Consider the following 15,210-nt stretch of genomic DNA (forward strand, 5'->3'; position numbering starts at 1 on the left):
GCGGTTCAACAGCATAATATAGCACCATCTAAGTTGATGAGATTTTAAAAATGTCATCTACACAGTGTGGAAATTCTTAGCGTGGAAACTGACCTGCGGTGTGGATTTTAAAAATTGTTTTTGCAAATTTTCAGTGCACATGTCACCCCATGCAATGCACAGGGTGACATCTATGTCAAATCGGCATCAACATCTGCAAGTAACACAATAATAGGAGAGCAAAACTGTCTCCATACTATGATGTCCTACATAAGGCAATAGGAGAGAAAAGAAGAGAGAGAGGACGGCGCCTCATGTGTGGTATTGCTGACAATATTAATGCATATGCGTATAAAATTAGCTTACCATAGGTTGTTGTGAAATAGTCACAACAGCCGTATAGGCTCTTGCTGGTATATATCCCGACCAGCAAACGGGTGCTTGGCTGCAGCCTGGGTTCCTGCCTGCGCCCAAAAACCGTACGGGTGCTGCAGTGGAAGTAAAACTTGTACCAAATAAAAACAGATGAACCTCTTCTGCGGGCGCTGCCAAGGATACCAATTAGATAAGGCGTATAGTTTAAAATAACTTTAATTCGTGTATGCGTTTCAGGGGTGAATTACCCCTTCATCAGGACAGTTTTACTGTCCTGATGAAGGGTGTAATTCACCCCTGAAACGCGTAAATGAATTAAAGCCATTTTAAACTATATGCCTTATCTAATTGATATCCTTGGTAGCGCCCGCAGAAGAAGTTCATCTGTTTTTATTCGGTACAATTCCTACATAAGGCAGCATAGCCTGATGCTGATCCACTTGCTGTCCAGCACCTCCATCAGATGCAGCTCCTTGCTCAGACTCCCAAAACGGGATACTCTGTAATCAGCTTATTATACAAGAAACCTTCCCAATAAAAAAAAAAAAGAGATTGTCCAGCAAGCCCTCTAAAGAGATGGGTCCGCGGTCACTAATCAAGGCAATCTATGTATAGATACCATATTTTGTGCTTACCGCATCAAACAGTGCAGGTAATGTAATGTTCACCAGAAAACCATTCATGCTTTTTTTAAGTCTTTAGTTTTTCTAGGAAACCTTTCAAGAATTTTACGACCACAATTGAAAATAAATCAGTAGATGTCCTGCAACGAGTCAACTGAAAAAGTCATCTTAAATTATGGGGGATTTATTGAGCTTTGGAAGCGGACTCTATGGCAGACAATCCCAAGAATAAACTCAAATGATTTGCCTTTAACTGAATCTACCAGAGGATTTGATTCCTACTTTGCTGCCAAACTACTTAATGCTGAAATGTAGCATAAATATCTCTGCATGTATACAGCAGATAATGATGCATGGATCCCGACTTCTGGAGGGAGAACCAAATAGCTCACTGCAGCCAGCTGGCTTGTGACAGCTCCATTTTCCTGCGTCTTCCATTTAAAAGCACTTTAGTTTATGGGAATAAAGGTTCTGATTAGTAGTATGTTGGCTCTACACCAAGTCTAATGCTTCGATGACATGAAAGCACAAAGGATAAGCCGTGCAGGCGAAGAAATTAGTACTGATTCCTATTTGCGTAATGAAATAATTCTCAACTCTATTTCAGCCCTTTAAAAACTCCACGTTATTGCTCCCTCTGGGTGATTTATTCATTTCAAAGGGGGATATCATTGCCCCTGCCAATGGAAATACGCTATCTAAACAGAGACTTTACCGAGGGAATCACTACACTTGGCTTTCGTTCCACAGAAGGATCTTATTAGTACTTTGTTACTATAGCACTGGTTTTACACAATCCCAAACATATCTGAGGGTTTACTGAATAAAGTACTATAGTTGTAACGTTTGGCCATCACCTGAGTAGATGAGGTCACGTATTGGAAATTCTTATTACTTGCAGGAATTCTGATGCTTAGAACTAGATTTATAACCTCCACAATGGAGAAGACTTGTTTGGCAAGTGATGCCATCACAGATACACTTGGGCTACGAGACCATACTGTCAATCTATCAATGGTGGCAATCCTCCTGAAAAGCCAATGTATACCGACTACCTCCTGTTCAGTAAAAAAAATTATGTTGTCTCCTGAGCTGGTGAACAGATGGATTGGGGTGGCATATGGATAGTGGATGACATGCACTAAAAAAAAGGAAATGGAAAACTGCACATACAGCATTGTGATGAGTGGCAGATAGGACACAACCGGTAATGTCCTGTACAAGCTTCCATCATGTCTAGTCTCATTGCGGGGAAGGATCTGCCTGTGAACCTGGCCATGTGCATACAGTTTCACAGGGCTCTGAACACGCTAGGTTTACCACTATTCAATTGAAAATAGTGGATCCAATTATTTTCTGGCCTGCGGAAAAACGTCCACTGAGTGTTGTTATTGCAGCGATTGCAACCAGAGACAAAAGCAAGAGCTACGAAACAGAGTTTTCCAAATGTAATGTTCAATTATACTGTATAAGGTATAAAGTGTCCAGGCATGTTATGTGTCTCTGTCACCTCTCCTGGCAGAGAAATTCTCATGCAATAATTCAATTTATTTTATTAGTATTTCCAGAAAACACACATGGAGGACAACATTAGTGTAATAAACAGATGAAAATAGTAAAAGAAGTATGGAAAAAAAATATAAAAACATATATAGCACTAAATATATTTCAAACTATAATGATGCTGGAAATATACATATAGAGCTATAACAAAATAAAACAATGACAAAATAGAGTACAAAAAGTCTCAAGGGAACAAGTAAAATATAGACAAATGAAAACACAGGTGTCAAGCGTCCAGAGAGTCCACATACAATGACAAATGTGGTGTCCCTTAGCACCGGTGGGATCAATAGAAAGAGCAATACCAAGGGTATTGCAAGTAAGAGAAGCAAGTCGCTAAAAATATACTTGTTGTAACAACTATATCAAAGCTCTACCTGGGCCAAACCCAAGTGACTGTTTGGATGTGCAATAAAAGTGTCACAGTGTAATGCATAAGAGGCATAGGTGAATTAATAGCTACAGTATAATGCTAAGCGGAAGTAGTGGGATATCAACATGCTATAACACAAACAGTACATATTTCCACAAGTTAAAAAAAAAAACTATTTTCATGTGTTTATTTAGGCCGTGACCAAGGTACGGGATGGACCGAAACACTAGTGTTGGGCTCCACGTGTGTTTGCTGGAAATACTAATAAAATTAGTTGAATTTTTTTGCATGAGAATTTGAGTGTCGTGGTTATTTTCTATATGTGGACACAGATGCATTCCTACCACTGAGCACCTCCCTAAGTAACACCAGAGTGCTGACCATTACTTTACAACCTCTCCTGACAGGTCTGCTATAGTAAATACAACAAGAGATCCTCCAGGATTGTTTTTTTTTTTGTATATTTATTAGAATTGGTATTTACTAGAACAGACATGCCAGGAGAGCTGAAATGAAATGACCTTTTTAATACTGTCCCTCTTGTGTAAGCCTATGCAAACGCAGCAAAGGTAAAGGCTATGTACACCTTTTGGGACAATTTTTTATAATTGCATTTTACTCATTTTGGGCTAGAAATCGTTTTTTCAATTGGTCTTTATTAAAAATATTGAGCCGTTCTGTCACAAAGGGTTAACAGTTAAGTCTAGCTGTGTGAATGGTACTTTCACTTTGTGCTGGTCATCTAATAACCCTCATCTCAAAATTAATAAAAGGTCATACACTTATTTAAGCCACATTCTTGTCAGTAAGATAAGAATTGAGCTTTAATGAGTGTTTATAAGATCTGAGATCAGAGACAAGGAGCCATCAGACTCGAGAAAACACAGATCCTGCTAGTAGATAAACTCAAAGCTGTGCGGGGAAAATGGCTCATCATTTTTAATAAAGACCAAATCAAAAAATTTTTAGCTGAAAATAAGTACAAAGCAATAATAAAAAAAAAATTGCCATCAAAGGTGTACATAGCCTTAAAGAGTTATCACAACTATTTAACGCATTATGACTGACTGTTAACTCTGCTACATCTGTATGTGTCTGTAATGTATGTAAATAGGATATGCATACCTGCTGTCTTAGTATGCAGGTAATTCCTTTGTATGCAATATTGTTGAACTGAATTTCTGTTGTTTTTTGGCGTGTATTATCTCAGTTTTAATAACCATAAGAACCATACTGTATATCTCACTCTCATGTGTGTGGTTTAGGCTACTTTTACACTTGCGTTGTTGTTTTCCGGTATTGAGATCAGTCTGTGTTTACGTTTAGTCCTCATGCATTCTGAATGGAAAGAGATCCGTTCAGGATGCATCAGAATGTCTTCCGTTCCATCATCATGCTGTTTTGTGTCCGGTCATAAAAACGGAAAAAACTGATCTGTCACTGAAAACAATGTAAGTCAATGGTGACAGATCATTTTTTTTAGGAGCCAAAAAAAAAAAACTTATCCGTCACCCATTGACTTTCAATTTATTTAGTGATGGATCCGTTTTTTTATGTCTTGATTTCACACAACTTGCTCCTAACGGAACAGATGCATCCTGTTGTGCAAAATCAAAACGGATCTGTTTAAATCCTCTGCTGGATCTCAATACCGGAATTAACAATGTACAGTACAGACCAAAAGTTTGGACACACCTTCTCATTCAAAGAGTTTTCTTTATTTTCATGACTAAGTAAATTGTAGATTCATACTGAAGGCATCAAAACTATGAATTAACACATGTGGAATTATATACATAACAAAAAAGTGTGAAACAACTGAAAATATGTCATATTCTAGGTTCTTTAAAGTAGCCACCTTTTGCTTTGATTACTGCTTTGCACACTCTTGGCATTCTCTTGATAAGCTTCAGGAGGTAGTCACCTGAAATGGTTTTCATTTCACAGGTGTGCCCTGTCAGATTTAATAAGTGGGATTTCTTGCCTTATAAATGGGGTTGGGACCATCAGTTGCGTTGTGGAGGAGTCAGGTGGATACACAGCTGATAGTCCTACTGAATAGACTGTTAGAATTTGCATTATGGCAAGAAAAAAGCAGCTAAGTAAAGAAAAACGAGTGTCCATCATTACTTTAAGAAATGAAGGTCAGTCAGTCCGAAAAATTGGGAAAACTTTGAAAGTGTCCCCAAGTGCAGTCACAAAAACCATCAAGCGCTACAATGAAACTGGCTCACATGCGGACCGCCCCAGGAAAGGAAGACCAAGAGTCACCTCTGCTGCGAAGGATAAGTTCATCCAAGTCACCAGCCTCAGAAATCGCAGGTTAACAGCAGCTCAGATTAGAGACCAGGTCAATGCCACACAGAGTTCTAGCAGCAGACATCTCTAGAACAACTGTTAAGAGGAGACTGTGTGAATCAGGCCTTCATGGTAGAATATCTGCTAGGAAACCACTGCCAAGGACAGACAACAAGCAGAAGAGACTTGTTTGGGCTAAATAACACAAGGAATAGACATTAGACCAGTGCAAATCTGTGCTTTGGTCTGATGAGTCCAAATTTGAGATCTTTGGTTCCAACCACCGTGTCTTTGTGCGACGCTGAAAAGGTGAATGGATGGACTCTACATGCCTGGTTACCACCGTGAAGCATGGAGGAGGAGGTGTGATGGTGTGGGGGTGCTTTGCTGGTGTCACTGTTGGGGATTTATTCAAAATTGAAGGCATACTGAACCAGCATGGCTATCACAGCATCTTGCAGCAGCATGCTATTGCATCCGCTTTGCGTTTAGTTGGACCATCATTTATTTTTCAACAGGACAATGACCCCAAACACACCTCCAGGCTGTGTAAGGGCTATTTGACCATGAAGGAGAGTGCTGCGCCAGATGACCTGGCCTCTACAGTCACCGGACCTGAACCCAATCGAGATGGTTTGGGGTGAGCTGGACCGCAGAGTGAAGGCAAAAGGGCCAACAAGTGCTAAGCATCGCTGGGAACTCCTTCAAGACTGTTGAAAGACCATTTCAGGTGACTACCTCTTGAAGCTCATCAAGAGAATGCCAAAAGTGTGCAAAGCAGTAATCAAAGCAAAAGGTGTCTACTTTGAAGAACCAAGAATATGACATATTTTCAGTTGTTTCACACTTTTTTGTTATGTATATAATTCCACATGTGTTAATTCATAGTTTTGATGCCTTTAGTGTGAATCTACAATTTTCATAGTCATGAAATTAAAGAAAACTCTTTGAATGAGAAGGTGTGTCCAAACTTTTGGTCTGTACTGTAAGTGTGAAAGGAGCCTTAACCAGGTATGTACTGTGCCCAGATAAAGAGCGCATACAGTAGCCATATATGTAGTACATAGAATCAGCTGATAAAGAATGTAACCAGCCTCTTTTTAAATAGACAGTTATATCATACAAAACTGTACAATTGGTAACATATAATGGCAAGATAGTGCCATACAATGCTCATAAAATAATATATAGAGAACCCACTTATTAAGTCAAAGTATCTGGATAAAAAGCATATAGAGAGAAAAATGTCCCCCCAAAAAACTCTCTCTCTCATTGACAGTGGCTGCCTTTTCTGATGTCACTGCTCTCCTCAGACTGCACATGCGCAGTACACTCCATGGCATTTAATTAACCTCAACAAAAATACACACTGTGGACTTTTAATAAAGTTTCCAATATTGATCTAGCTTTTTTCTGTCACGCATAGACATTTTTGGGGCCAGGCACTGAGGAAATGACATAAGCACTGGACAATGTGGCCAGCACATTAGGCCTTGGAGTATACTAGGTATGGGTTTCAATTACCCAATCACTAGACAACAATTGCCAGAAGGATGAAAGCCCAGTATGAACCGCTCGTTCCAAGCCAGAGCTACAGGGCAGTGTATAAGTGTTAGATGATTTATCTGGCCATTGTACTTGGAGGTAGATCTGGCTGTTGATATCAAGGATGCAAATGCTTGGACATCTATTTGGCAATACAATCTTAAATGTACTACTTACAAATATGTTGTGCTTCTCCTGCCTGCACATGATAGTTTACGTTTAAAATTCAAGATCTGAAATATGTGCATGATTTATTCACTAACATCAGGACGCAGCTGAACCGCACACTAGATTATACACTTGAAAACATTTACTCAACCGGTTAAGATTATGGAAAAACCTAGAAGCCAAAATTATATTCTGGATCTACTCCAGTCTCCAACAAGTTCTCTTCCATGAGCTAAACTGCTCAAATGCTAAAGCACAAACCATATCCACAAGAGTGAAAATGTGATTTCTTTAGCATTGAATGATGAGTTGATCTGTCATCATAGTAATAAAACAGAAACTGTTACCTATACCTAGGATTAAAGATTCATATTGAGAGCTCTTACGAAAAATAATATTTAAAAGGGTTATTTCCATCTCAGACATTGGAGGCATATCGCTAGGAGCATGCCGCTCGGCTATTTTTGGTGCTCCCATAGGAATGAATAGAGGGCAGCCCCTCCAGAACTTTGCGGGCTCTGTTCTAAGCATAGATGCGGGTCCCACCTCTGGTGTGGGTCCCATCCTAGGGACCAGTGGGGTAATATTAATTTGTTTTATGACCACGATATATACTGTATAGAGTCCAGTCAACATCAGAAATAAAAAAATAAAAATGTGAAGAGCTTATTATAAGTCATTTTCAAATATTCTAAGTATCTGTTATTCTGCTCAGTTTCTAACATGTGCCCTACATTTCTTGTTGACTTCTTATACCTTTTTTTACATGCCACAATTACCTGCAATGCCTTCATATAGTGTTGCTCTGTAGTCCACATATTCATATTCATAAAATTTTTGTGGTCCCCAACACATTGCTCTGCATTCGACGTCAGCTCGATAATATCCTTTCAGTGCCTCTTCAAAATGATAGATAGCTTGCTCGTATTGCTCTTGGTCATATAGCTTTATACCTGTCTGGTATTCATCCTATTAAAAAATTACAAACATTAATACAGGAATATCTATTTGGTAATATGTTGAAAGATCATGATTGCCCAATGAATGAGCGTTTGCCTATTCATTGGGTAGTCTGCAGCAGTATAAGGGCTCTTTCACATGAGCGGATGCCGTGCGGGTAATCCACTGCGTGAAAGAGAACCAAGCTCAGTTCCAGACAGCAGAGACACAGAGCATTAACATGATTGATAATGCTCCGTGCCTCTCTGTGATCTTTTTGCTACAAAATCACATTGACAACTTTATCACAGAGAGGCACGGAGCATTATTAATCATGTTGATGCTCCATGTCTCTGCAGTCCAGAACTGGGCTTGGTTCTCTTTCACGCAGCGGATTACCCGCACGGCATCCGCTCGTGTGAAAGAGCCCTTAGACTGCCAGATGATCGCTAACGAGCATTACTACAAACACTTGTTAGCGATTATCTGGCAGATAATCTGCCAGTATAATTCAGGCTTTAGACTGATGGTTTTATTGTGTAAAACATCTGATATATTTAAAGTGTAGTGAAGGCCAGAGGTTACATGGCACCCTGTGCGAGAAGTCTTTTTGGTGGCCCTCTTGCCCACAGAAAAGAATGCACAGTTAAGGCTTAAAGGGGTTGTCCCATCTGGCACATTTATTGCATATCTAGGGGATATGTCATAAATACCCACTGGTGCAAGTCCCACCTCTGGGACTCTTCTATCTCACGAACAGGGTCCCCAAGTAAATGAAGAACAAGCCGCACATGTGCAGACTCTGCTATTTTTTAGAAGTCTGATAGCAGTGAATGGAAAGGACACCATGCATGCACAGTAGTAGTAATGCCGTACCAAACTCATTACGTAAATACAGCACCTGAACCAAGCACAGTACACAAATATGGCACCAAAACCTAGCACAGTACATAAATACAACACCAAAACCAAACAGGATTCAGAATCAGAAATATAGCACTAGAACAAAGCGCAGTACATACATAAATACAGCACCAGCACCAAGCACGGTACATAAATACAGCATCAGAACCAAGCTCACTACATAAATACATCAGCAGTACCAAACACATTACATATATTTAGCAAAGTACATAAACACAGCACCAAAACCATGCACTGTACATAAATACAGCTCTAGAACCAAGTGTAGTACATAAATACAGCATCAGAACCAAGCTCACTATATAAATATATCTGTAGGACCAAGCTCATTACATAAATACAGTGCCAGTACGTATATACAACACCGGAACCAAGGATGGCACATATATACAGCACCAGCTAAAAAACAGCTCAATGCAGATATAATTTGCATATCCAGTTTTTCTCTTGCTACACTATAGCTTCCAGTATGGCCTGAACAGGTATAAAGGTATGCTGGGAGTTCTCACACAAGTGAATGCCACCACCCATCATCAGGCTCTAGATCATAAGAGCGACTTCAACACTGATCAGATGGAGTTAGCGTCAGAGTAAACATTTAGTGATATACAGGTGACGGCTCCTCTGGAGTTATTGTTTTTTCCTTTCTTTCTATCTGTTCAGACCACCATCATGACTTCTCCCTGCCATTACTTGTCTCTGCAGAGTTTGCTGTCCAGATGTCTTCAAGTTCTCGTCTTATCAACTTATCTGCACCCTATATACTAACCTCTTAGCGCCACATGCAGTTCCATAAATATAACAGCAACATACACTGTGCCTCTAAATACAGTCATGTCACATACTATGCCCCAAAAAAATAACGCACCTCATATGCAATGCCCTTAATAGTAGTGCCCCTATAGATAATGCCATACATATAATGCCTAATGCTTTGTGCCCCCTTATATAGTAGCCAATGTTCTGGGGCCCCTTAATATGGTGCCCGATGCTTTATACAGTATTAGGATCTGTGACCCCTTTATATATTGCCTATTACTCTGTGTTTCCTATAGTGCCTTAAGTTCTGTGTCCTCCTATAGTGCCCCATGCTCTGTGTCCCACTGTATTGCCTCATGCTCTGTGCCAAGACACAGATACAGTTGAAATCGCAACATACTGCTCAATTATATCGGCATGCTGTGGACAAAGATACAATTGAGTGTAGGGGCATCCGGAAACCGGGAAACTGTGTGCCTGCCAAAGGAGACCCCTTCAGGAATCCTGGGTAATGCACCCTGTGCAATAGATCACCCAGTTAGCTGGCCAGTTGTGGACACTTCAAGAAAAACGTGATATAATATACATGCTTCACTGGTGGTAAAATGTTATAATGTGAAACATACAGTACAGACCAAGTTTGGACACACCTTCTCATTCAAAGAGTTTTCTTTATTTTCATGACTATGAAAATTGTAGATTCACACTGAAGGCATCAAAACTATGAATTAACACATGTGGAATTATATACATAACAAAAAAAGTGTAAAACAACGGAAAATATGTCATATTCTAGGTTCTTCAAAGTAGCCACCTTTTGATTTGCACACTCTTGGCATTCTCTTGATGAGCTTCAAGAGGTAGTCACCTGAAATGGTTTTCATTTCACAGGTGTGCCCTGTCAGGTTTAATAAGTGGGATTTCTTGCCTTATAAATGGGGTTGGGACCATCAGTTGCGTTGTGGAGAAGTCAGGTGGATACACAGCTGATAGTCCTACTGAACAGACTGTTAGAATTTGTATTATGGCAAGAAAAAAGCAGCTAAGTAAAGAAAAACGAGTGGCCATCATTACTTTAAGAAATGAAGGTCAGTCAGTCCGAAAAATTGGGAAAACTTTGCAAGTGTCCCCAAGTGCAGTCACAAAAACCATCAAGCGCTACAAGGAAACTGGCTCACATGCGGACCGCCCCAGGAAAGGAAGACCAAGAGTCACCTCTGCTGCGGAGGATAAGTTCATCCGAGTCACCAGCCTAAGAAATCGCAGGTTAAAAGCGGCTCAGATTAGAGACCAGGTCAATGCCACACAGAGTTCTAGCAGCAGACACATCTCTAGAACAACTGTTAAGGGGAGACTGTGTGAATCAGGCCTTCATGGTAGAATATCTGCTAGGAAACCACTGCTAAGGACAGGCAACAAGCAGAAGAGACTTGTTTGGGCTAAAGAACACAAGGAATGGACATTAGACCAGTGGAAATCTGCTTTGAGTCTGATGAGTCCAAATTTGAGATCTTTGGTTCCAACCACCGTGTCTTTGTGCAACGCAGAAAAGGTGAACAGATGGACTCTACATGCCTGGTTCCCACGTGAAGCATGGAGGAGGAGGTGTGATGGTGTGGGGGTGCTTTGCTGGTGACACTGTTGGGGATTTATTCAAAATTTAAGGCATACTGAACCAGCATGGCTACCACAGCATCTTTCAGCGGCATGCTATTCCATCCAACAGGACAATGACCCCAAACACACTTCTAGGCTGAAGGAGAGTGATGGGGTGCTGCGCCAGATGACCTGGCCTCCACAGTCACCGGACCTGAACCCAATCAAAATGGTTTGGGGTGAGCTGGACTGCAGAGTGAAGGCAAAAGGGCCAACAAGTGCTAAGCATCTCTGGGAACTCATTCAAGACTGTTAGAAGACCATTTCAGGTGACTACCTCTTGAAGCTCATCAATAGAATGCCAAGAGTGTGCAAAGCAGTAATCAAAGAAAAAGGTGGCTACTTTGAAGAACCTAGAATATGACATATTTTCAGTTGTTTCACACTTTTTTGTTATGTATATAATTCCACATGTGTTAATTCATAGTTTTGATGCCTTTAGCGTGAATCTACAATTTTCATAGTCATGAAAATAAAGAAAACTCTTTGAATGAGAAGGTGTGTCCAAACTTTTGGTCTGTACTGTATATGTACTCAAGGGGGTTCTCTGGCTCTGTACCTTAAAAGTACACTGAGTATTACTTACCCTTTCATCACTCGGACAATTTCATGTTCCCGGCTGGGATCAAGTGATTGCCCGATTGGCTGTGGACTCTTCCTCAGATGTCGCAATCGGATGTGCTCCTCTTCCTTCATAATGTACAGTCGTGGCCAAAAGTTTTGAGAATTACATAAATATTGGAAATTGGAAAAGTTGCTGCTTATGTTTGTATAATAGCAATTTGCATATTCTCCAGAATGTTATGAAAAGTGATCAGATGAATTGCATAGTCCTTCTTTGCCATGAAAATTAACTTAATCCCCAAAAAAACTTTCCACTGCATTTCATTGCTGTCATTAAAGGACCTGCTGAGATCATTTCAGTAATCATCTTGTTAACTCAGGTGAGAATGTTGACGAGCACAAGGCTGGAGATCATTATGTCAGGCTGATTGGGTTAAAATGGCAGACTTGACCTGTTAAAAAGAGGGTGATGCTTGAAATCATTGTTCTTCCATTATTAACCATGGTGACCTGCAAAGAAACGCGTGCAGCCATCATTGCGTTTCATAAAAATGGCTTCACAGGCAAGGATATTGTGGCTACTAAGATTGCACCTCAATCAACAATTTATAGGATCATCAAGAACTTCAAGGAAAGAGGTTCAATTCTTGTTAAGAAGGCTTCAGGGCATCCAAGAAAGTCCAGCAAGTGCCAGGATCGTCTCCTAAAGAGGATTCAGCTGCAGGATCGGAGTGCTACCAGTGCAGAGCTTGCTCAGGAATGTCAGCAGGCAGGTGTGAGCGCATCTGCACGCACAGTGAACCAAAGACTTTTGGAAGATGGCCTGGTGTCAAGAAGGGCAGCAAAGAAGCCACTTCTCTCCAAAAAAAACATCAGGGACATATTGATCTTCTGCAGAAAATATGGTGAATGGACTGCTGAGGACTGGGGCAAAGTTATATTCTCCGATGAAGCCTCTTTCCGATTGTTTGGGGCATCAGGAAAAAGGCTTGTCCGGAGAAGAAAAGGTGAGCGCTACCATCAGTCCTGTGTCATGCCAACAGTAAAGCATCCTGAGACCATTCATGTGTGGGGTTGCTTCTCATCCAAGGGAGTGGGCTCACTCACAATTTTTCCCAAAAACACAGCCATGAATAAAGAATGGTACCAAAACACCCTCCAACAGCAACTTCTTCCAACAATCCAACAACTGTTTGGTGAGGAACAATGCATTTTCCAGCACGATGGAGCACCGTGCCATAAGGCAAAAGTGATAACTAAGTGGCTCGGGGACCAAAACGTTGACATTTTGGGTCCATGGCCTGGAAACTCCCCAGATCTTAATCCCATTGAGAACTTGTGGTCAATCCTCAAGTGGCGGGTGGACAAACAAAAACCCACTAATTCTGTCAAACTCCAAGAAGTGATTATGAAAGAATGGGTTGCTATCAGTCAGGAATTGGCCCAGAAGTTGATCGAGAGCATGCCCAGTCGAATTGCAGAGGTCCTGAAAAAGAAGGACCAACACTGCAAATACTAACTCTTTGCATAAATGTCATGTAATTGTCGATAAAAGCCTTTGAAACGTATGAAGTGCGTGTAATTATATTTCACTACATCACAGAAACAACTGAAACAAAGCTCTAAAAGCAGTTTAGCAGCAAACTTTGTGAAAACTAATATTTGTGTCATTCTCAAAACTTTTGGCCACGACTGTAGATCCAGCTGAACAGGAAGAAAGAGGAGCACATCCGATTGCAACGTCAGGGGACATCAGGTTAGCCGAAAAAAGCTTTTTAGGTACATGCCTGGAGAACCCCTTTAAATATAGCGGGCTTTTATTTATATATTGACAGACATGGTTACTTAAAAAAGTCTATGCGGGTATAATACATGGGGGTAATAGAGGAAAACGCAATTAAGTGGAAAATGTTGTATTAAAATTTGTGTTGCATTGGCAATTTACAATTATTAATGCTCTCAGAAGATGATTATATATCTACGGGCAGGTGCCTAGAGGCAGATGTAGCAGGACTACATTATTCCAATGTAATAGAGTTGAGTCAATGGAACAAAACTGAATTGGTTATTTGTTTGGTCTTCTGTATGACAGCAGGTCTAATCTGCACAAGGTCTATATTCCACATCTACAGACAAAAATTACATTGCCAACATTTGTAGGCTTTGATATAAATAGGTGGAAAGCTGTTGGGATTGTCTGGGATCGGATTGTTCTACTTTCCCTACAAACTGATGACTGCATATTTAACTGGGGGAACGAACTACATATGTCATAATGCTTAGAAATGCTTAGGTTTTTCCAATTTAGTTTCCAGAATGATTTAAATAGGAAATGTAATTTCCATCTGTTGAACCACACAAAACATATATTCAGGCAATGAGCAGTAAAAGTATTGCATTATGAGAGGCAGCAGAGTCAGCTAAAATGCATAATGTTATTACACGTAACTGTTGGCAATGCCTGAGTGTAATGATTTTGGAGTAGTAGCTAATATGTCATCTTTTTTCAAAGGCACTGTTCCAAAGTAACATAGAATGTCTTATACAACTGTTCACAGACTAAATATTCAATGGCAAAAACTTGAAAGTCAAGTCCAAAGCTGCACATAAAAAAGCCAATATCAACTCAAGAAACACAACAATCTAAACAATTGTTATTCCATGAATGATACAAGCTATAATAAACTATATAGTCCACGTAAAACAATAGAACCAGTGGTCGTCAGTTTGAGATGAGGTATACTGTTCAGTCCTCAGTCTACACGCCTGACGTAAAAGGGTTGGCTATTTTCATTTTACTGTTGACCAGTGTGTATGTAAAATGATTAAATGGCACCTACCAACATAGCCTTTGTAACTATTCTATGCGGTTTTCTATAGTTCATGAGCCGTATCCCCTTGTTGGACAAATCATTTTTGTTGTCCATAAGATGGCCGCTGATGGAGAGTCATGTGACCAGACATCATTCAGCCTCCTCCATTCACATACTGTTACCAAAAAATGAGCCCTAGTAAAGACCCTCGGGAGGTAAACCTCAAATACACCACTGGTCCCTGGACCAAAAGAAATCCCTGTAGGGGTCTACTAATTTTAAAGATTAAAACATACACTTTATTTAATCTTGTTAAAAGGGGGGTTATAGATGCCCCAATGTCCACACACTTAAAACTATACGATACGATAGTACTGGCTTGTATAGAAATTGATACTTTTTTCTCTCAATTGGAGAAGAGAAAATGATTGTGCAAGTTGGTGGTGTACAGTTTAACACACACTTGGGATATAGCTCTAATTATGGGCGTCCTAGGACCTGGGCCCAGGTCCTGGCTAATAGTCCCTGTTCAAGCACACTGTGTATCACTCTTCACTGTCACCCACGATACGCACATACACTCAGAACGTACTCTTTTTGAACCCTATAACTGGGTAAGGTTTACACAGTG

General features: G+C 40.3%; 1 protein-coding gene across 1 annotated transcript in view; it reads right to left on the minus strand.

The window, feature by feature from the left end:
- P3H2 (prolyl 3-hydroxylase 2) overlaps window positions 1-15,210 on the minus strand; it is a 176,170-nt gene that overhangs the window by 51,228 nt on the left and 109,732 nt on the right. The window contains exon 3 of the mRNA XM_044290120.1: window positions 7,704-7,893. Within this exon, the coding sequence (XP_044146055.1) occupies window positions 7,704-7,893 (190 nt within the window). The remainder of the gene's footprint in view (window positions 1-7,703; window positions 7,894-15,210) is intronic.

The sequence above is a fragment of the Bufo gargarizans genome, chromosome 4 (genome assembly GCF_014858855.1).
Source record: "Bufo gargarizans isolate SCDJY-AF-19 chromosome 4, ASM1485885v1, whole genome shotgun sequence".
Taxonomy (NCBI): domain Eukaryota; kingdom Metazoa; phylum Chordata; class Amphibia; order Anura; family Bufonidae; genus Bufo; species Bufo gargarizans.